Genomic DNA, 23,941 nt, shown 5'->3' on the forward strand with positions numbered 1-23,941 from the left:
CCCAACAAGCAGAAGGAAGAATTTAATAAAGAACAACAAATCAACAAAATTTATACCAGAACTACAATAGAGTAAATTAATAAAGCAGAGACTTGGCTTAGAAAAACTTAATATAATAAACAAACCTCTATCAAGGCTAACAAAGAAAAAGACAGACTCAGTGACCAATTTCAGGAGCGAAACAAGAATATCACCATAGACTATGAAGGTATCAAAGTGCTAATAGATGAAGAATACACTACAATTTACAATTTGATTGACATGGACTACTTTCATACAAACTACTACAAATCACTCAATATCATGGATGCACAAATTATAAATTTAAATATCTATATTATATAATTGAAGTGACAAACTTAAATCAAAGGAGAATGTATCAGGTGTTGGCAGGGATAAATGGATTAATAAGACAAAAGGAAAGTGGTTTTGTCTATAAAAGGTTAACTTTAGAAAGGAATCTTATACATAACTGAAATAATTTATATTTTCACTGTATCATAATCACTATACTAGCTTAATATTGTCCTATAGTTTTTAAGATTTTATTATTGAGGAAACTATAACAAGTACACCAACTCTATGTAATTTCTCATACTTGAATTAAATTTACACACATATCAAAATTTTTAATTAGTGAAAAAATAAAGGAGGAATGGCATTCTGTCACCTATATAATTACCAAAATAAAAAAGTAAATGTGGCATCATCTAGAAATATATTGAAATCAATTAATATTTTTTCAGAAAATTTATTTTTAAAATTCTCATGCACATAAAATATAATAGAGCTTTAAAGAAATTATTGATGTTTTTAGACTTCACATATTCATTAGCATGTGTACTTGTCATTTTCTTTGTCCTGAAGGATTTTCAGTAGAGTTTTCACAGACATGTAATGTACTCAAGGGGTTGTGTCCCCAAAGGCTCCAGGCTTTAAATTAGTAATTGTTTTTGGATTTGTTCTCATAGTTGCTGTTAAAAACATCTGGAGGTAATAATTTTCTTTTTGTACTGGTACAGGTATGCTTGTTTTCATTTTATATGTGAGGATCAATTTTTGTCATTTCAATAAAATAATCATTGATTAAATATCTACTTATTTCTGGGAACAGTGTGTAGTATCATTACATTATACTGCCTTGTCTTTCTATTGACCTATCAGAGAAGAGTTGGATAGTTTATGTAAATTTGCTAAAACCTCAAAGACAGTCAATGGCAAGGTTGGAATTTGATACCAGGCCTATTGTAACAACAGTGCTCCTATGCCATGATGATACTGCTAACAAATCCTGCTTAGAGACATCTGTTGTTCGGTGCTGCTGAGTAGCTTGTGACTTATAGGGAGGCTATGAACAACAGAAACCAGCAATAAAGCACTGTCTGTGCCTGAGCCGGTCTCACAATCTTTCCTAGGGTTGAGCCATTGTTGCATCCACGGTGTCAATTCATTTTACTGAGGGCTGTCTTCTTCTCCATGTCCCCTCTACTGTAGCCATTTACACTCTACATTTTAAAGCTTTTATCCAATCAATGTCTATGCCTAGGAAGACATTATCTTTATATAGGAAGACAATGTCTTTATCTAGGAAGACATTCGGCCAGAATGTTTCTTAGAAGAGAGCATGATGTGGCTTTGTCTCACATATTTTAGACATGTTGTCTTCAGAGACCAGTCCCTAGAAAAGGATATCATGCTTGGTAAAGTAGAGGGTTAGCAAAAATGAGGAAGATTCTGGACAAGATGGACTGATACAGTGGCTGCAACAATAACATAAAATAACTATGTTTCATATGAGTCTCTATGAGTTAGAACTGATTTGAGAGCACCTAACAAAAGTCACATGCCTAGCTGATAACGTTTCTATCTCTGTCTTATGCAATGATTAGGAAGCTAGGACTCTCCAATTCAGATATTTAATTTTATCATGTTCACAATGTGGTATGATTCTGTCCATTAATCCACGTGCAATATTCAAGGAACTCATTTTGGCTTTAGAGTTTAACAGCAGTGTGTCTGGTTGAGCCCATGGCTGCAGATGCTGAAGTATTTGCATGAGCACCTGTGAGGGCATGGGTGTATGTGTACATTTGCAGAGGAAGTTCAGTCTGTTTGACAGCGAATTCACACAGGAACAAATGGGTAATTTTGAAATTTATGGTTATCTTAAAAAGAGAAAATATGACAAATATTTGGGTTAGCATAGTCAATGAAACACAAGTAATTATATTCCTGGTATTCTCTGCATTCAACCAAGATCCATTTCACATCAACAGTAATAGTTCTTGTTCCACATCCTCTTCTGAATTTAGTCTGAATCTCTGGTAACTCCTTGTCATTTTACTGCCTTAACTATTGTTGGGAATTTTTCAGAACAGTTTTAATTGCATATGATAAATCTAAGATATTGCTGTATGATTTGTGCATTGTATTGGGTCGTGTTTTTTTGGAGTGGGTACAAATGTAGAATTCTTCCAGTCAGTTGGTCAAGTAGCTGTCTTCCAAATTTCTTGGCAAAATGAATGGATGCCTTCAGTGCTTCATCACCTTGTTGAGACACTTCAATTGATATTTCACTTGGTATTTCATCAATTCCTGGATCCTTGTTGCTGGCTAATGCTTTCAGTACAATTGGACTTCTTCCTTTAGTGTCACTGATTCTTGCTCATATGCTGCTTGTTGAAATAATGGAATCACATCTAGTTCTCTTTAATACAGATCTATATATTCTTCCCATCTTCTTTTAATGCTTCCTGCATCATTCAATATATTTCCTCATCAAATCTTTAAATATTACACTTTGAAGCTTGAATTTTTCTTGAGTTTTTCAGTCAAAGATACGCTGAGCAAGTTCTTCCTTTTTGTCTTTCTAACTCTAGCTCTTTACACATTTCATTAAAATATTGTGTTTGTCTTCTCTAGCTGCCCTTTGAAATGTTCTGCTCAGCTCTTGAATTTGTCTTGGCTATTCTATGATTAAGAGTAAGTTTCAGAGTCTCTTCTGACATCCACATTGACCTTTTCTTTCTTTCCTGTGCTTTTAATGAACTCTTGCTCTCCTCATGTGTGATATTCTTGAAGTCTTCCCCCAGCTTTCGGGTCCTCTGTCCGTAGTGTTCAATGGGTCAAATCTGTTCTTGAGATATTCTCGAAATTCAGGTCGTCTTCTTGGATACTGAAGGTCATATGTTGGGGACATGTTTTCAAGGAGGACTGGTGACATATTGATTATGCATTGGGCTGCTGACTACAAGTTAAGGAGCTTGGTATTTCCAGCTGCTCCTGGGAAGAAAGATGAGACCTTCTACTGTAAATAGTAACAGTCTTGGAAACCCACATGGGCATTTCCTTTTTTAAAATCATTTTATTGGGGGCTCTTACAGCTCTTATCTGAATACATACAAGCAGAAGCTATTTATACAGCTTGTTATATAATCCTTTCTGCCATAAAATTACAGAAAATCTAAGTTTCTCTGCTTCTATTTTAAAACTTTGTATTATTCCTGGTAACTAGAATTTAAAACTGTAGTGCTTTAAGTTTTTTTTACCTTTACTTCTATATCTAACTAGTCTTCATGTCTTGTCAACTTTTCCCTCATGAAACTTGTTGCTTGCATATATTTTTCTAAAACCTTAACTTTATTATCCTTCTTTCATTGTGCCCACTCTAAGCATAACTGCGTGTGGTAGTTACACGATTTTATGCCAACTTGAAAAAGAATGAAGGGGTGGAGTCTAGTCTGATAATCAGGTCACAGCCTGATTGATCCCTCCTCTGGAGCGTGGCTTTCTCATGAAGATTCTGGGAATTTCTTCCTCCCTTGAGGTGGGACACACTCTCTCTCTGCTAGATATTTCCTGTTGACAAAACACATGGAGCCATGCTGATGGAAGCCAGAGCCCTGGAACTGGAAGAGCTATACACAGACCTGCACCAGGGCTGAGATGTGTCCACTGACACTGAATCTACCACTGGTCTGTTATCATCCTACATTTGCATCATTGCATGTGCTGTGTGAGTCTAAAAAGGAATTTATGGACAATACCGGACATATAGGCTAATATTGGACTTATGGACTTCATCTGGACTGTGCTTGGATGTTTTCTCAATGTACGTTTGTTCTGATATATAGGTCTCCCTTACACACACACAAGAATCCATACACCAACTGTATCAAACACTTTGTACACATGTTGTCATCATCATTCCAAAACATTTTCTTTCTTTTTGAGCCCTCCTTGGTATTAGCTGCCCTTTTTTACTTCTCTCCCTTAAATAAATGATAAACTATTACTATTTTCAAAATATATACCATCTGTTCTCTCCCTTAACCCACTTTTCTGTTGATCTTCCCCTTCTGGGGTTGGTGGTGGGGTGTCTTATTGGTTGATCATTGATTTGGTTTCTCCTTTCTCCCCTTTCCCAGCCACCTTCTGTCTACCCTCATGGTATTACTACCCCCTTACTGTTCCTGCTGGGTTTATCTATTTGGATTCTGTGTTTGAGAACTCTTATCTGTACCATTGTACATGCTCTGGACTAGCAGGAGTTTTAAGGTAGAACTGGGGTCATGATAGTGGTGGTGGTGGAGGGGGTTGTGGAGGAGGAAGTATTAAAGAACAAAGGAATGTTGTGTGTTTCATCAGTGCTATACTGCTGCAGCCTGGCTGCAAAGGGGGCATTTCCATCCTGTCCTATAGGATCACTGTGTGTGAGACTTGACACGATGACAGTGAGTCTAGGTTTTGAGTTGGTTTGGACTTGTTTACATTTTCCTCACCTTCAACTTGCACATACATATGAGCAATTGATAGTCTTGTCTACAGTTGGTTCCTGGCCTAGTTTTAGCTGCTGATGTTGAGTTTCTTCATCATCTCTTCCCATAGATTAGTCAACTTGATTTCTGTATCTTCCATCTGGACAAGTCCATGTATATAGTTGCCTTTTGTGTTGTTGAAAAAGGTATATGCTAAGACTAAGTCGCTGGCCTTCCAAAATTCTATTATGCCATCTCCAGTTCATTTCTATTTTTATGGATAGGATTGGGTTGTGATTAAGCCCTAATCCCACACCCTTTTCCTTGGTGCATCTTTAGACTGGACCTGAATAAAGGGTATGAACCAAGCCATATCCTTTGTTCCGTGGGGGCATTTTTAAGTTTACTAGAGGATGTGTCTTAAGACCCCATTCTTTGTTGAGAGTATGATAAGCTGAAAGACAAACCCTACCTCCATCAAGCCATTCCTGAGTATATAGGAGCCATCTGGGACATGGAGAGAAATCCCAGGGACATTTTGAAGAGCACATCTAAGACCTTATCTGATGTGGTGGACACCACTGAGACCAGATGCACCAGAAACTGTGGCATGGAGACAGAAAAGTTCACCAAGACTATGAAGTCCCTTCTACTCTGGCCCAAGACTAAGGGACTGTGAGCCAGAGCAAGCGGTGGGCCGGCTTCCTGAGTCATGTATGTGAAGGCCAAGGGGTCATGTGACCAAGAAACACCGGAGCAGAGCTAGGTTTGTCTGCTGGCTGAGGAGAGGTGTTCCTCTGGACAAGTGACAGTATAGTTTTGCTGATCCTGACTTGTGGTGACCTAATTAACTCCCTGAATTGTAAGGACTGTGTGTGAGTTGTTGTGGCCAATGCAGCAAATTACCAAACCCAGCAAAGATTTGAGTGCTGTGGCAAGAATGTTGGTGTGAGGATAGAGTAAAGAAGGATGTAGAGTGAAGGCATTTGACCATGCCTGTGGCAATAGGGAAGCCAGGAGACGTCAGCTATGTCCACTTCCAATGCCATTTGCCACAGTGGAATTAGGATTGTGTTGGTGGATGAAAGGCATTCACTTTAGAACTCATAGTAGATCTCACAATTTGGCATGAGGAAGAGCTTTCCAGAAGTTAATGTCCTGTGAGTATTCTAATGGGGATGTAAATTGGTGAGAAGTAGAAAAATGGAATCCTCTGCTAACAGCTTCATGTCATGCAGAGTCCCAAGCAACTCTGGAGCAAGCCAAGACTTCCAGAAGTAATCTGACTAACAGGTCTGTCTGCCCCTTAAACTGGCCCAACTCTCCTGAATCAGATACACTGCTTGCTTATGAGAGGGATCTCTCTCTCATCTTCATCTCATCTCCACTCTTTTCTTTCCAGGACTCAAGCATCCTCACTTGTATCCTATCATGGTGAAAACGCCTTGGGTCTTGGATGTGCATTTTTTGGGATTTTGTGTTTGTGTGAAAACCACAGCCTGCAGTTGAGTGACAGATCTCCTCTGTCCTCTCAGTTAGCATGTACTGAATCCCGTCGTAAAACTAGCATCGATCATGACTGCAAATCCACTGTGATGTAAGAAATGAGACCTCACCTGCCCTGTGGATATTGATGTATTCTGACATATCTGCCTCTCTTTCATCATGGTTTTGGCTTAAGAATCTTGTGGTACTGGGCTTTTGATTCATGTAATGGCCATATTTTTAATATGATCCAATGAGAAACTATTCTTCATGGGAGATGTAAACTAACTACATGATGCAAATATAAGTTGAGCATGACATGCTTAAAAATCAATGTTTGTATATCTGACCTGACTTCAATGAATGCATATATATACATATATATATCAGTCTTATGTGAGATATAGTTTATAATAGCATTTTATGAAATAACAAATTTAAACATAATTATCTATGTTGAAATTTTTATTACATGCCCTGTACACATAAGTATTCAGAGTATAAGATTTCCATTCTAATTTCTGCTTGTTCTGCTTTCAGTGGGCACCATTTCCAATCACTATAGATGGAAACTGGAAACTACACAATTGTGACAGAGTTCATTATTTTGGGATTAACAGAGGATCCGACAGTGGGTGCTATTTTATTTGTTATGTTTCTGGCAATCTATGTTGTCACTTTCATGGGAAACATCAGCATCATCATGTTAATCAGAAGCAGCCCTCAGCTTCATACTCCAATGTACCTTTTTCTCTGCCATTTGGCTTTTGTGGACATTGGGTATTCCTCGTCAGTCACTCCTGTCATGCTCATGGGCTTCTTAAGGGAGGAAACAGCTCTCCCTGTTATGGGATGTGTAGCTCAATTCTGTTCTGTGGTCATATTTGGGACAACCGAGGGCTTCCTGCTGGCTGTCATGGCCTATGATCGTTATGTGGCCATCTGCTCACCCCTGCTCTACTCCACTCAGATGTCCCCTAGAATATGTATGATCTTGGTGGGAATATGCTACCTAGGTGGGTGTGTAAATGCCTGGACATACACTGGCTGTTTATTACGTCTGTCCTTCTGTGGACCCAATGTAGTCAACCACTTTTTCTGTGACTATTCACCACTGTTGAAGCTTTCTTGTTCTTATGATTTTACTTCTGACATCATACCAGCCATCTCTTCTGGCTCCATCATTGTGGTCACAGTGTTTGTCATAGCTGTCTCCTATGTCTACATCCTCATCACCATCCTGAAGATGCGCTCCACTGAGGGGCACCGCAAGGCCTTCTCTACCTGCACCTCCCACCTTACTACAGTCACTTTATACTATGGAACCCTTACATTCGTTTATGTGATGCCCAAGTCCAGCTATTCCTCTGACCAGAACAAGGTGGTGTCTGTGTTCTACACGGTGGTCATCCCCATGTTGAATCCTCTCATCTACAGTCTCAGGAACAAAGATGTCAAAGAGGCCATGAAAAAACTGATGGCTAGAACAAACTGGTGGTCTTGAATAAGTCTGATATTAAGAATAAATTTCACTTTACTTTAATATGTTTTCAAGTATACATGTAGATACATTATTTTAGGAATATTTAAATAGAAAATATCTGTTTCATACTTTCTCCCTTTCACATATTGCACCTGTAAGTACAGATATTTTGAAAAAAAGTTTGTGCTCCTTGAATGTAGCTAACATCTGTGGACACTTCTGAAATTTTAAAAATGGGAAATCAATATTATTGTGTTCCCCAAGATATCTGCCCCCGAAAGATATGATCTTCATGATTTACATACACAAAGGTGTAACTCATTGATGATGGTGGTTATGAACCATCACCATGTATGAACCAAAACTGACTCAATGGCATCGAACATCAATAGAGTTACCTGTAGTCAGATGTTTATAACCTAGATTCTCCGTCTATTGCAATTCTTCCATGACGCTCAATAGTACTTGCTTCTAAAAAAATGCCCATAATACTCAGCCAGTCCTTACATTTCACCTACCTAAGGGGACTTTTTCTCTCATACTTGATTATTCTCTAGACTTTGCATTTTTGCGGTTGTTGTTTTTTTCCAGTTTTTCTAAGCCATCTGCATTGTCGTTGATATGTGCCAACTGAATAGGAAACAACAGCAGCATTTATTCTCAGTCCAATTTTATCCTTAGTTTGTACAGTACTTTCTAATTGTCCATCAGTGCCTATAGCTACCTGTTTACTAGAATTGAAAACACAATGTTCATAATAAACAATGATGTAAAATAGAATTCTTAACTTATGCAAATGAAAAACACCTTTCAATACTTTAATTGTGAAATATTTAAGTGATATGAATAATTCAAAAGTCACACAACCCAGGCTTTGTTTTCTGCTATTTCTTGTAAGGTCACTTAGGAATACATTTTCAAGCCATTTAATTTCTTCAGAACTCTGTAATGAGTCTACCTTATGCCTGAAATTATGCAATGTAAGATGGAAGGCAAGGTATTGTCGTCTCCATGCAGCACAATTAGGCTTAGTTCCCTGGGGGTTACAATGAGAGCTCTGGGCCACCAGAGACCAGTAGCCCTGGACACCACTTCAAGTTTGCTCCGTTCCATTAGACACCAGGAGGGATGTCTCTTTAGACCTAGAGCTCATCATGATACACACAGTATATCTTTCATATTTTGGCATATTATTGGGACATTTGTGCTTTTAACAAATAAAATAACTAAATTTGTGTTGTTCGCATGTGTTTTAGAATGTAGATGATATTCTTAGAATAATTTCCTTTCTATTTGACACTACTTCATTTATACTTCTCAAAATTTGCCAAGTTCCACAGGTTTCTTCTTCCCTGTGTCTACAGAGCAGAAATAGTGCCAATCATGTGAGAATATTGATTCTGAAACCAGTGTGGGGATAAAGAAAATGAACAAATTGTTTCATTACTAAGAAAAATTAAAATTTTCTTTTACCTTTATTAATTCATTTGTAACTTTTCCTCTCGTTATGGAAATTTATGGCCTGTGTTATTTTACCCTGTATAGAATATATTATGCTCCTTGTAGGCAGGTAGGGAGTCCTGTGACATGGTTACATATTGGTTTCTGTTCCGCAATGTTGGCAGTTCGAAACCACCAGTAGCTCCATAGGAGAAAGACAGGGGGCATTCTACTCCTATAAAGATTTACAGTTGCAGAAACCCACAGTTTTTGTCACAGAAACACAGTTCTACCCTGTCTTATAGGGTTGCTATGAGTCAGTATTGACTCAATGGCAGTGAGTTTGGTTTGGTTCTATAAGCAGGTCTACTGGTGACAGTCTGCTTTCATCTTGCATGAGGAAGACTATTTCTCACTCAGTTTTGAACGATAATTTTGCTGGATCTGAAATATTTATTATGTATTTTTCTATGTTTTTTATTTTTGCTGTTGTTTCTATATGAAGCCCAGGACAATATGAACCTATAGAGACAACAACTAGAATAAGGGTTCCATGAGGTTGAGGGTGGGCTTTATTGGGGGTTACAATATTGCTTGATGTAACGGAACTATTAATGGTATGATGCCTGTATTAGTTCCTAATAAAATGATTTGAAAAAAATTATAAATTGGTGTGTGTGTTTGTTTCAATATTTTAAATACCTGATTCTGCTATCTTATTGCTTCCATAGATTTTAAAAGAAACATGATATAATTCTCTTTTTTTCCTCTCTACAGATAAAGTGTCTTTCTTTTCCAGCACTTTCAAAAGTTTCTCATTGCTTTGGTACCATCATTAAGTGGGATGATTTTCCCCCTTCTTTGTTGTTTATACTACTTGGTATTTTCTCAGCTTCCTTAACCCCACTGTTTATAGTCTAAGCAACAGAAAAAAAGCAGACAGCCCTCAGGAAAGTAATTGGCAGTTAAAATACACTTATTTCTCATCCATAATGAATAGATATTAAATAAAATAATTCTGAACTTTTAAAAATGTACAGGTTTGTGATACATAAAGGTTGAGAGTTTGGAGTACTTCTAAAAAATACCATCATTTTGTGTACAAAGCAATTGAGGTATTCTTTGCCTTCTATGAAATGGCTTCACCCTTTTTGTGCTACAAAACAGAATGCAATTTTAAAGTACTTGTAAATGTTTCAGATTTTAACATAAATGTGAACTGTTATAAAACATTTGTGTGTGTATATGTATATATATGTACATATGTGTAATACATACCCTTATATAGGCAGTAAGTATATCAAACATGTTTTCAAGAATATTTTCTTAAGAGTAGCTGCTTTGAGGAAGGAAAATATTTCAGTAATAAAGAGAAAGTAAGTCGGCTGCTTTTCTTACAGAGCTTAACACAAAAGTCTGGGACTAATTTTGAGGAAAAGACCATAATAAAGAGAAAATGGAAAACATTTTCTTTTTGCATTTTGTAGGAGTTTAATCATGTTCCCCAAGATGTGCTTAAGTCCCTACTTGTACAATGTGTGACTATGACTTTCTTTGGAAATAGAATGCTTATAAATGTAATCAAGTTAAAATAAGGTCATATTGGATTAAAGTGAAGTATAATTCAATGATTGGTATACCTATACAACAAGGTAAATGTGTACACAATAACAAAGAGATAATGTTATAGCATGAACCTGACAGATTAGAATATTGCATCCACAAAACAAGCAACAGCAAGAATTACTGGTAACTAACACAAGACTTAATTGGCAAGGAAGAATCCCTTTTGCGAGCCTTCAGAGATGCTATGGCTTTATCAGTGCCTTGCTTTCACACTGATAACCTCTACAACCATAAAGAATAACTGTATGTAGTCTTAAGCCATTCAGTTAAATAACCCTTTTTTACAGGAGTCATAGGAATCTAATTCGAATTTTGATACCAGGTAGTGGGGTGTTCCTATAACAAATACCTATCAATGTAAAGGGAGCTTTGGGCTAGTGTATGGATAGAAACCAAAAGAAATGTTACGGTGGCAAGATTAACACATACTAGAGGGACCCTGTAGAAATCAGCGCAGGAGAGTCACTGAGAGGAAATTCCACACTGCGAAGTCACAGGAGGAGCTTCATAAGTAGGTACAGATCCACTAGGTTTTGAAGAGCTGAGGGCTTTTGGCTGACCACTGTGGAGCCCAGCTAAGGCTTAACCTTATCCCTGCTACAGTCTCAGCCAGAGCTAGACTCCTACGACCAGCTCAAGAGCTTTACTTCAACCCAGCCACAGCTTGCCACTGCCTTTGGGCACCGTGTAAACCCCTCCAGCCCCACGGTCAGATGATCGGGGCTCATTATATCTTTACTTTTGTTTCCCTCTCTTTTTTATCTCCCACCCTCCACAGGCTCAGTGGGTTCATTTCCCCTCCCCCTCCGCTCTTTCCTCTCACATGCCACTGTTGGTCTCCAGGACACTCCCCGTGCCAAGGGCAATGATACCTGCTTCCACCTAGCTTGGAGAGTAACACCCTTTGCAGATTAACACTTGGCTGGGGAAATCCTGCCCATCTTCTGCTGCAGAGGAACTCATGCCTACGTTCCAAGGCATTTTAAGCAGCTAGGCAAAGTCCAGCTTTCCTAAGTGGCATGGGGTGTGAGGGTGCGCTGCCATGATCCCATGTGGTTCAGGGAACGTCCTCCTCCCTGCTATAGTGTCTTACACAGCCTAAGGCAGCTATGCGAAAACTCTCCAGCAATCCATGTTGCATTGGAAAATCTGCTGTAAAAGATTAATTTATGCTTTGGGCAAAAAAGGTCACTTTGAAGACGAAGGCGCATTTGACCCAAGCAATGATATTTTTCAATGACCTTATATGCATGTGAAATCTGAGCAATGAATCAAGAACAAATATCTTGATTCCTTTGGATTATGGTGTCGACAAAAAATTAAATGTACCATGTATAGCCAGAAGAATGAACACATCTGTCGTGGAAGAAGTACAGCCAGATGTTCCTTAATAGAAAAGATGTGAAGCTTCACCTGACATACTTAGGGCATGTTATAAATAAGGACAAGTCCCTGGGGGTAAGATAGGATGTTTGGTGAAGCAATTCAGTGCAGGAAAGAAAGACCCTTAATAACCAGTGGGTGCAAGAGTGACCTCAAACATGAACAACTATCATGAAGATTACCCAGGCCTGGGTAGATTCGTCCCTTGTACATGGACCCACTGTGATTCAAACTGAGTTGACAGAACCTACTATGCACACTTGGTGAGTAAGACTACTGATAAGAAACTGATGCAATAAATGAGATTTGTAGATAAATAAATCTAATGATGTACACCCAATTAAAAAAAAAGGATCCTTGCCTACCAAGGATTGCCAGAAGACCTGCACTCACTGAACACAAATAGGAGATTGCCACATAGAACAACCCCATCCAGAGGGAAACAAAGAAAACAGCTCTCAAGATAGCACTGGCTCAAGGGTGGAAATAAGGCAAAAACGAACACACACACACACACACACACTTACACACAGCATGCTGTTAAGAAAGAGAGATAGGAAAATACCCCCCCAAAAAAAGATACGAGATGACATCACAGAGTCCACAGAGGGATGTAATAACCCTAAATATCAATGTACTGAACTCAGGAATTAATAGGCGTATGCTAGCAACCTGGCTTACAAAATACAATCTGTCAATCTGCTGCCTACAGGAGACACAGCTCAAGATTACAGACAAAAATAGGCTGAGGATCAAAGGCTGGAGAAAAATATATCAAACAAATGGCAATTCAATACAAGAAAGAGTTGAAATCCTAATATCGGACAACATTGATCTCAAGGTGCAAGCCATAACAAGAGATAATGAGGGGCACTACATAATGCTTCAGGGAAAAGTAGACCAAGACCAGTGAGCATAATAAATATATATTCACCCAATGAGAGAAACATGGAATTCATCTAATATTCCGAAAGATGAAAAATGAAATTATAGGCTCAACTATTATAATAGGTGACTTTAATACACCACTCTCCGAGAAAGACAGATCACAGGGAAAGAAGCACAAAAGGAGGCTACAGATCTAAACATTAACATTAGACAACTTGACCTGATAGTTTCAGAGCTTTCCACCCAAAAGCAAAGGAATTCACATTATTTTCAAGCACATATGGCACAAACTCCAAGATAGACCACATGCTGGGACACAAATCGAATCTATGTAAATTCAAGCACATAGAGATCATGCAGACTTCTCTCTCTGACCATAATGCCATAAGGCTGGAAACCAACAAAAGGACAATTAAGAATACACGGGCAAACAATTGGAGGATCAATAACTATTGCAAAAGGAGTGGGTACTGGCCCAGATCAGAGATGAAATCAGGAAGTTTCTAGAAACCAATGAGAATGAAAATACGACATACCAAAACCTTTGGGAGACAGCAAAGGCACTTACCAGAGGAAGCTTGCTAGCAATGCAAGCATGTATGAAAAGGGAAGAGAGGCTTATGATTGATATGCTGACACAAAACTTACAGCAATTAGAGCAGAGCCAACAGGACAATCCAACTAATAGAAAAATAAAAGACATACCATATATATTCATGAATAAGCTGAGTTTATCAGCACAATTTTAATGCAGTTTTGCATAACATTGGGTGCCTTGGCTGATATTCTAGTCGACACACTAGAGAATAGATGGTTATAAAAATCAGGTGTGAGATTTATGAGAGGGAAAACAGCAAAACTATGCAAAAATGTAAGGCAGTTCTTTGAAAGAATAAACCAAATTGACAGACCTCAGGCAAAGTTCATCAAAGAAAGGAAGGAACAAATTTCAATATCAAGGATCAGGGATGATACAGGGGACATTACAACAGACCCTAAGGAAATCAAAAGGATAGTTTTACAGTACTATGAAGCCATGCACTCCAATGAATTCAGCTTGGAAGACGTATGTGATAGGTAGTTTTATTGTGCCAACCTGGCCAATTAAAACATGTGGGATTAACAAGGTTGCAGTTTGATTGGAGGGCTAAGAGATAAATGGCTCAGCAAACCCCATCTCTCTCTCTCTCTCTCACTTCCTTGCTTGTGATCGGACCAGCATGTGGCTCCTAGTACTCTGCCTCCACTTCTGAGCTACACTACCTGTGGTACTGCCAACCTGTGGATCATGTTGCTAGTGCTTAAGGTTCCCTCGAGACCTGCTTCATCATACTTGGGACTGTCTGATCTTGTCATCTTGCTGATTGTTGGTGACCCGCCTGTGTTTGCTGCCTGTGTCCAGGCTGCCTGAATTGCCGTACTGAAGACTCAGCTATCTGATTTCTTGACATTGGACCCAGCGGTTCTTGTGATTTAAAGGACTTCCAGTATATTAACAGTCAATGGAAGTGAGTTGAACTGAACCCTTTGTACTGCTGTTCAGGCTAAATAGCTGGGAAATTCCGTTGTGCTGTATATATCTATATCAATATCTCTATATCTAATTTATCTCTCTATATATATATATATAATGATAAGTGTCCTGGTTTTGTTTCTCTAGAGAACCCTGTCTATCACAATTTGGACAAATAGTTGGCAGAACAATCCCTCCCTACACTATCCCAGATGGATGTCAAGAATCTCAACAGACCCACAGCAATAGAAGAAACAGACAAGTTTATCAACGGATTATCAACTAAAAATGCCCTGGACCAGAGTGTTTCACAGGAGAATTCTACGAAGTATTCAGGGAGGAACTGACACCAATCCTACACAAACTCTTCCAGAACATAGAAAAATATGGCAAACTCTTTCTATGAAGCTGGTATAACTGATACTTAACAGGATATGGATCCTACAAAAATCGAGAACTTCAGACCAATATCCCTAATGAACACTTATATATAATCCTTAAGAAAACACTGGCCAAGGACGTGGCACCTCACAAGCTACATCTAGAAAACACTCCTAAAGGCCAACGAACTGACCTTGAACAACTAGCAATTTTTCTTTTAATATTTGCTATCTTTTTGTTTTGTTTTTTTATTTGTTTTGTTTTTTACCTTGTAAATTTTGTATGTTAGTGGCTTTTCTGCTTATCAGCGTGTCGATGTTGCTTCTGTCAAAGCCACGTTCTTATGTGCCACTTGGGCGCTATCAACGTCATCTGCATTAGTATGCACATATTACTATATCAGCAGGTCCACCTAGACAAGACAGGCTGGACAAATAATGAGAAAAGAAAACAACAGGACCAATGGTCCTGGAGGGACATGAGAGCGTGGGAGGTAGGGGAAGGGAGGAGGTGTCACCCAACACAGGGACAAGGGAACAGCGAGTGGTTCAAAACCAGAGGAGGGAAGGACTGGTAGGGCGTGACCAAGAGCAAGGTAACTGAGAGGAATTACTGAAACCAAAATGAAGGCTAAACATGGTAATGGGACAGGAGGAAAGTGAAAGGAAATAGAGGAAAGGAGTAGGATGCAAAGTGCATACAGAGAAGCCTAAATACAGACATGTACATATGTAAATATATTTATGATTATGGGGGCAATAGACTCATGTGCATATATTTATAGGTTCAATAGTAGGGTAGCAGATGGACATTGGGCCTCCTCATGCATAATCCCCCAATACAATAGCACCTCGCCCAGCTAAACAGTCATTGCAGGATACCCACCTTCCCGACATGATCACTGAAGACAGACGTGTGTGTAAGCAAACGTGGTGAAGAAAGCTGATGGTGCCCGGCTATCAAAAAGATATAGCATCTGGGGTCTTAAAGGCTTGAAGGCAAATAAGCGACCATCTAGCTCAGAAGCAACAAAGCCCACAGAAAAGCACATGGCCTAAGCGAATACAAGGTGTTGAATGGACCATGTAGCAGACACCAAGGAACAAAAACAATCATTGTGTGATCACCTTCCTCACATAATCGCTGAAGACAAAAGTGTGCATAAGCAAGTGTGGTGAAGAAGGCTGATGGTGCCCGGCTACTGAGAGATATAGCGTCTGGGGACTTAAAGGCTTGAAAGCAAACAAGCGGCCATCTAGTCCAGAAGCAACCAAGCCCACACGGAAGTAGCACACCAACGTAGGTGATCGTGAAGGGCAGAGGAGACCAGGTCTCCAACAACAAAGGTGGGGTGGTCATGAGAATCCCATCACCGTGAAAGAGGGGGAGTACATGACGGGGACCCAATGCCCATCTGTAGAGAGCTGGACATCCCTTCTAGAGGGGTAGTGGGGAGGAGATGAGTCACTCAGGGTTCAGTGTAGCAACAATGAAACTAAAAACCTTCCTCTAGTTCCTGAACGCTTCCTCCCCTCCCAATTACCATGACCCCAATTCTACCTTGCGGACCTGGTTATACCAGAGGATGTACAGCGGTGCAGTAGGGATCTGGAAACACAGGGAATCTAGGACAGACGAACCCCTCAACACCAGTGGTGGGAATGGTGACACCAGGAGGGAAGGGGGTGTAAAAAGGGAGAACCGATCTCGGAGATCTATGTGTAACCTCCTCTCTGGGAGATGGGCAATGGAGAGGCGGGTGAGGGGAGATGCCGGGGAGTGTAAGATAAGATATAATAATTATTTTTAAACTACCAAGGGACCAGGGGTGGGATCGGGGAGGGAGGGGGACAGGGAAAAAAAAAGGGAAACTGAGCTGATTCCAGGAACCCAAGTGGAAGGTGAATTATGAGAATGATGAGTGCAATGAATGTATAAGGGTGATTTGCTCAATTGATGTATGTACAGATTGTGATAAGAGCCTTATGAGCCCCAATAAAAAGATTTAAAAAAAATTAATTCACCATGACCAAGTGGGATTCATACTAGGGATGCAGAGATGCTTCAACATAAGAAACACCCTTAGTAGCATTCAATACATTGACATAAAAAATTATATGACCCATATGATAATAAAGATAGATGTGGAAAAAGCATTCAACAATATCCCAATCCAATTCCTGCTAAAGACACTCAAGAAGACAAGACTGGAAGAAAAATTCCTCAATAGAACACAAACTATATATGAAAAACCAACAGCCAACGTGGTAGTCAATGGAGAAAAGACGAACACAATCCCACTGCAAAAGGGGACCTGACAAGGATGCCCCTTGTCCCCATTTTAGTTAATATCATACTGGAGTTCCTAGCTAAAATCATAAGGAAAAGAAAATATATCAAAGGTATTTGTCTAGGAAGGAAGAGGTGGAACTATCGTTATTCCCAGATGATATGATTTTATATATGGAAAACCCCAAAAGTTCTACAAGGGGTGTATTGGAAGTGGTAGAGGAATGTGGCAGAGAGGCAGGATGTAAGATCAACAAAGAGAAGTCTATTGGACTGCTATACACATCAGACAAGACCGCAGAAGAGGTGATAAAAGGTAGTACCCTTCACAATAGCCAAGCACAAATAAAATATCTGGGGATATAACTGATTAAAAAAGCATAAGATCTGTACAAGGAAAACTACAGAAAACTAGTATAAGAAACCAAAAGTGATCTCAATAAATGGAAGAATACCCCATGCTGGTGGGTTGGAAGACTCAATGTAGTAAAATGTCAATTCTTCCCAAGGCACTATGAAGTTTAATGCAACCCTGATACAAATAGCATTATCTTTCTTCAAAGAACTGTTAAAACTGATTACCAACTTCATATGGAGAGAACTCCTCAAGAAGGATAAAGTGGCAGGGCTTGCTTTACCTGACTTTAGCACCTATATACAGTCACAGTGGTCAAAGCAGTGTGGTATTTGTATAATGACAGATACTCAGATCAATGGAAAACAACTGAAAATCCAGAAGTAACTGATCTTTCGTAAGGGTCCAAAAAATATCAAATTGGAAGCAGATGCCCTTTTCAACAAGTGGTGCTGAAAAAAATGGATATCTATCTGCAGAAAAAGAAGCAAGACCCTTACCTCAATCCATGAACAAGAATATACTCAAGGTGGATCTCAGATATTAGTTTTATCAATGAGGGATTTGGGACATCTGAGAACTTTGGTATAGGGAATACATAGGGAATACATAGGCTATCAGAAATATGGAAGGACACAAATACAGATGAGGCACAAATTCCTCTCAGGTGGGGTCTTAAAAAGGCTTGAAGATAAACAATGGGGCACCTAGTGGAGAAGCAACCAAGCCCACATGGAAGAAACACACCATCCTGTGTGATCATGAGCTTTTGGATCAGGTATAAGGAATCAAAGACTCAAAAACAAAGCAAACAAACAAAAAGCATATCAATGGGAATGAGGAGAAGGGCCAAGTGGAGACCCAAAGTCCATCAGTAGTCATTTGGACACCACCTGTCAGAAGGGCTACAAGGAAGAGAAAAGCCAGTCAGGGTGCAGTAGAGCACCCACAAAACACACATGTGTTAGTCTGGGTAAACTAGGGAAACAAATCCACAGAAACTCAGAAGTATAAGAGAGAGTTTTATATAAATGGTAAGTGTATATTAAGAAAGCATCCCAACCCAGAGCTGTCCAAGCATATAAGTTCAATATTAGCCTCTATGTCTGACACCAATCTACAAAGTCCTACTTTATCTCACAAAACACACGCAATGATGCCAACTGCAGGAGGAAAGCTGAATCAGTGTGTGTAAGCATCTCAGCGCTGGCAGGGGTCTCCACAAGGCTACTTCAGCGCCCATGGATGCATCAGGGTAGGCCCATGCGACTTCTCCTCAGGGATGTCTCAGAGGAAATGAGCCTTGCCAGCTGAAGGAGGGCACTGGCAAAGGCAGCTGCACCCTGGTCCGACCATCAGAAAGCAAGAGACCGGAGAATTAGAAAGGTGAGACTTACCGAGTGATTTATGTCTCTGCCTTTGAATTAATACCACATGTGTCTACCGACCAGGTTGGCACAATAAACCTTAACTATCTCACACAACCTTCCTCTAGTTCAGTGGTTCTCAACCTTCCTAATGCCAAGACCCTTTAATACAGTTCCCCCCAACCATAAAATTATTTTTGTTGCTACATCATAACTGTAAATTTGCTACGGTTATGAATTGGGTGACCACTGTGAAAGGGTCGTTAGACCCCCAAAGGGGTCACAACTCCTAGTTCTTTAATGCTTCCACTCCTCCCACTACCATGACCCCAATTCTATCTTAAATATCAGGCTAGACCAGAACATGAATACTGGTGCAGACAAGAGCTCGCAACACATGGAATTCAGAGCACATAAACCCCTCAGGACCAATAGGGGAGCAGCAATACTAGGAAGGTAAGGTTAAGGAAGGAGTATAAGGGGGGAACCTGTCACAATGATAAATATATGCCCCCATCCTAGGGGGATGGACAGCAGAAAAGTGGGTGAAATGAGATAGGAGAGGTGTAACACATGAAAAGACAATCGAAAAAATTTTATAACTTATGAAGGTGATTTGGTGAAGGAAGGGTGGTTGAGGGATGGGGGAAAATGAGGAGCTGATGCCAGGGACTCAAGAAGAAAGAAAATGTTTTGAAAAAAATGATGACAACATCTGTACAGATGTGTTTGACACAATATATGTATGTATGGATTAGTATAAGTTGTAAGAGCCCCCAATTTTTAAAAAGGCAGAAAAGATCAACGGTGTTTCAAAAGCCACTGTGAAATTTGTTCATAATCATAAAGTAGCTAAGGCTACTCTATGGAAGAAATGATGATGTCAAAGAGCTGCTTTGAAAATATTAAAAAACACCTCAAGAAGACAAAGCGAAATGTTATAACAAAATATGCAAAGACCTACATTTATACAACCAATAAGGAAGAACACAATTAGGATATCTTAAACTGAAACAACCCAAGAAAATATTCAAACCTATAGTTCAATATTGAAAGGCTCTTTAGGGAAAACATTGAATGATGCAGGAAGCATCAAGAGAAGATGGAAAGAATACACAGAGCCACTGTACCTAGAAAAGCAAGTTAAATTTCATCATTTTAGGAGGTAGTCTATGCACAAGAACCAATGACACTGAAAAAGAAGTTCAATTTGTACTGAAAGCATTAGGTGAAAACAGGCTCCAGGAATTGAAGGGATACCAATTTAAATGTTGCAACACGCTGATTAAGCACAGGCAGAATTTTATTATGTATGCTAGGAAATTTTAAAGACAAATACTTGGCAACCAACTGGAAAGGATCCATATTTGTACATAGTCTAAATAAAGGCGGGGCCGTCGACTCAATTACTCCCTCAATGCAAGAAGACTTTGTTCCATTAAACTGGTATTCCTGACATGATCGCTAAAGAAAAAGCTGGTGCATAAGCGAAAATGGTGAAGAAAGCTGATGGTGCCTGGCTATGAAAAGATATAGAGTCTGGGGTCTTAAAGGCTTGAAAATAAACAAGCAGCCTTCTAGCTGAGAAACAACAAAGCCCATATGGAAGAAGCACACCAGCCTGTGTGATCACGATTTGTCAAGGGGATCAGAAGTATCAGGTATCAAAGACCCAGAACAAAAAAATCATATCCATGTGAATAAGGGTGAGGGCTGAGTGGAGTGGATACCCAAAGTCCATCTGTAAGCTATTGGACATCCCCTCACAGAAGAGTCAGTAGGAAGAGAAAAGCCAGTAGAGGTGCAGTATAGCACTGCAGAAACATACAACTTTCCTTTAGTTCTTTAATTCTTCCTCTGCACCACTATCATAATCCCAATTGACAAATCTGGCTAGACCAGAGCACTCACACTGGTAGAGATAAGAACTCAAAACACAGGAATGTGGGACAGATAAACTCTTCAGAACCAACAATGAGAGTAGCGACACTAGGAGGAGAGAAAAAGGGGAAACTGATCACAACGACCAACATATAATCCCTTTCCCCAGAGGGAAGAACAACAGAAAAGTTGGAGAAGGGATACCGTGGTCAGTATAATACATGAAATAATAATAATAATTTATAAATAATCAAGGGTTCAAGAAGGAGGGAGGGTGGGAGAGGGAAGGGGGAAAAAAGGGAGCTGACCAAGAGCTCAAGTAGAAAGAAAATGTTTGGAAATGATGATGGTGCCATATGTACAAATGTGCCAGACACAATGCATGTATTGTGATAAGAGTTGTAAGAGCCCCCAATAAAATGATTGAAAACTGAAAGAAAGAAAGGTGTACCAACTGAATGCTCAAATTATAGAACAATATCATTGATATCATATGCAAGTAAAATCTTGCTGAAGATCACCCAACGATGGTTGCAGCAGTACATTGACAGAGAGCTGCCAGAGGTTCAGGCAGGATGCAGAAGATGATTTAGAACAAGGGATCTCATTGGTGATGTCAGATGGATTTTGGCTGAAAGCACAGAATACCAGAAAAATGTTTATTGTGTTTCATTGACTATGCTAAGGGATTCAAACTATGGATAGCCTTGAGAAGAATGGGAGTTCCTTAACACTTCAATGTGCTCATGTGGAATTTGGGCATGGATCAAGAAGCAGGTGTGTGATCAGAACAAGGTAATACTACATGGTTTAAAACCAAGAAAGGGTCAGGGTTGTGTACTTTCACCATACTTATTCAATTATTATGTTGAGCAAAGAATAGTAGAATCTGGCTTCTATGAAAAAGAATGTGGCATCCAGATTAGAGGATTAATTTCTAGGCTAAAATGTAGGTATCTGCTTTTACAGCCTCCCTGTATTGTTCCAGTACCCTCCTGTAGGTGGATCAATTATTTCTGGGTTTTCTATTCTGTTCCATTGGACTCTATCATTGTTCCAGGACTCGGCTTTCCTGGGTCTCTTCCCTTTCCATATGCAGTTGATCATTAGTTTCTCCATTTATTAAAAGAATGAAGTTGGTATTTGTGTTGGGATTGCATTGTATCTATAGATTGCTTTAGGTAGTATTTACTTTTTCACAGTACTAAGTTGCCCATCCATGAGTATGGGATATTCTTCCATTATGCGGTTCTATTTTGGTTTCCTGTAATAGTTTTCTGAGTTTTCTTTGTACAGATCTTTTGTTTCTTTGGTTAGGTTTTCCCCTATATATTTTATTTTTGTGTGGTTATTATGAATAGTACTGTTTTCTAAATATCTTTTTCAGAGCTCTCTTCACTGGTATACAGGTATCCAAATTCATTTCTGCTTGTTTATCTTGTATCCCCGCTAGTTTGCTAAATCCCTTAATAGGCTAAAGTCTTGGATCTTCATCAGCAAGTACTTCAAGTCCTCCTCAATTTCAGAAAGCATAGCTGTTTCATCTGCATATCAAAGCTTTTTAATGAGCTTTTCTCCAATCCTAATGCCATTTCCCTCAAATAAGCCCAGCTTCTCAGATTATTTTCTTTACCTGCAGATTGAATTAGTCTCATGAAAGTATATAATCCTATCATACACCTTTCCTGATTTTAAACCATTCAATAGCCTCTTGTTCTATTCAAACAGCTATTTCTTGGTCTGTGTACAGGTTCTGCATGAGCACAATAAAGTGTCCTGGAAATTTCATTCTTTGCTAATTATCCTTAATTTGTAATGATCTACACAGTCAGATATCTGTGTTTGCCTAGTCAATAAAACACAAACATCTTTCTAGGATTGTATTATTTCATCTAAGATCCATCTGACATCAGCAAAGATGTCCCTCATTGTACATCTTCTGGTGGTTCCGTACAAAACAATTTTCATAATATGCATAGTCAGGAACTCTCCTGTAGCTGAACAAATGAAGTACTAAGTCATTTTCAGCATATATTCATAGTATTCTAGAGTTTCAAAAGTTATTGCATTAAGTCTTAAGAAAAATGTTAGCATGAAAAATAATTGTGTATTATTAGGGATATATGTATGAAGAATTATTTTATTAAATGTCCATAACATAGACTTTTGTTTTATATCTAGTAAATACTGTTCTAGTTTAATTATTGTATTAGGTTGTGTTGTCTAGAGAACAAACCAGTGACACTCTACTATGTACAAGAAAGAACTTTATATCCAGAAGCAAGTTTACATCTAAAGGGTGTCCCAGCCCAGTCCAACTCAAGTTCATAGGCCCAATTCTAGCTGGGCTCTCTTCAGACTCAGGATGATCCCTGGTGGTGCTGTGGATCAGATATTGACCTGCTAACTTTAAGATAAGCAGTTCAAACCCACTTGTAGATACACAGAAGATAGATGTGACTGTTTGCTCAAAAAGATATACAGTTTTGGAAACCCTATAGGGGCACTTAGAGTTAAACTTGACACAATGGCAGATTTTTTAGTTTAAAAAATGTCTAAGAAGAAAATGTTGCTAAGTGTTGTAACGTTGATTTTTGACATGTAGCAGCCTCATGTACCATAGTTTTTGTTTGTTTTTTCTTTATTTCTCTTATTTTTCCCAACAGTTTTATTGGCATATAATATACACACCATACAATTGAGTAGTTCAATCATTCAATCATATCAAGGGTAATTTTTAATACCCACATCTATCTTAGAGCATCACTATCATGCCCCTCCACCACCACCCCTCCACCTATGGTACCACAGAATTTTCTAGTTTTTAATCGTTACAGAAGAAAATCACCAGGTCTTTCCTCAGAGTGACGGGGTGGGTTTGAAGTACTGACTTTCCAGTTAACAGCCCAGAGTGCTTAAAGAACTGTTCTCAAATGGAAAGTGCGTAGCACTAAATTCATACATTATAATAGAGTGTCAAAACTCCCACCTGAAGAACTTAGAAAAATAAGAGCACAATAAACCCAAGCAAGCAGACAGAAGTAAATAATAAAGAACAACAAACCAATGAAATTTATAACAGGACAATAGAAT

The 23,941-nt window shown here is 39.0% G+C and overlaps 1 protein-coding gene across 1 annotated transcript; it reads left to right on the forward strand.

Moving 5' to 3' along the window:
• The first annotated feature begins 2,321 nt into the window (after positions 1-2,321).
• LOC142446713 (olfactory receptor 5P80-like) lies at positions 2,322-7,746 on the forward strand. Its single transcript, XM_075548459.1, has 2 exons — positions 2,322-2,357; positions 6,808-7,746. Exon 2 carries the CDS (start codon positions 6,808-6,810, stop codon positions 7,744-7,746), a length of 939 nt encoding a protein of 312 aa, XP_075404574.1. The 5' UTR covers positions 2,322-2,357.
• The last annotated feature ends 16,195 nt before the right edge of the window (positions 7,747-23,941 follow it).

This window comes from Tenrec ecaudatus, chromosome 4, assembly GCF_050624435.1.
Source record: "Tenrec ecaudatus isolate mTenEca1 chromosome 4, mTenEca1.hap1, whole genome shotgun sequence".
Classification (NCBI taxonomy): Eukaryota; Metazoa; Chordata; class Mammalia; order Afrosoricida; family Tenrecidae; genus Tenrec; species Tenrec ecaudatus.

Excerpts from the sequence above, each read along its gene's own strand:
- LOC142446713 (XM_075548459.1), top strand. The coding sequence starts at position 6,808 with ATGGAAACTGGAAACTACACAATTGTGACAGAGTTCATTATTTTGGGA.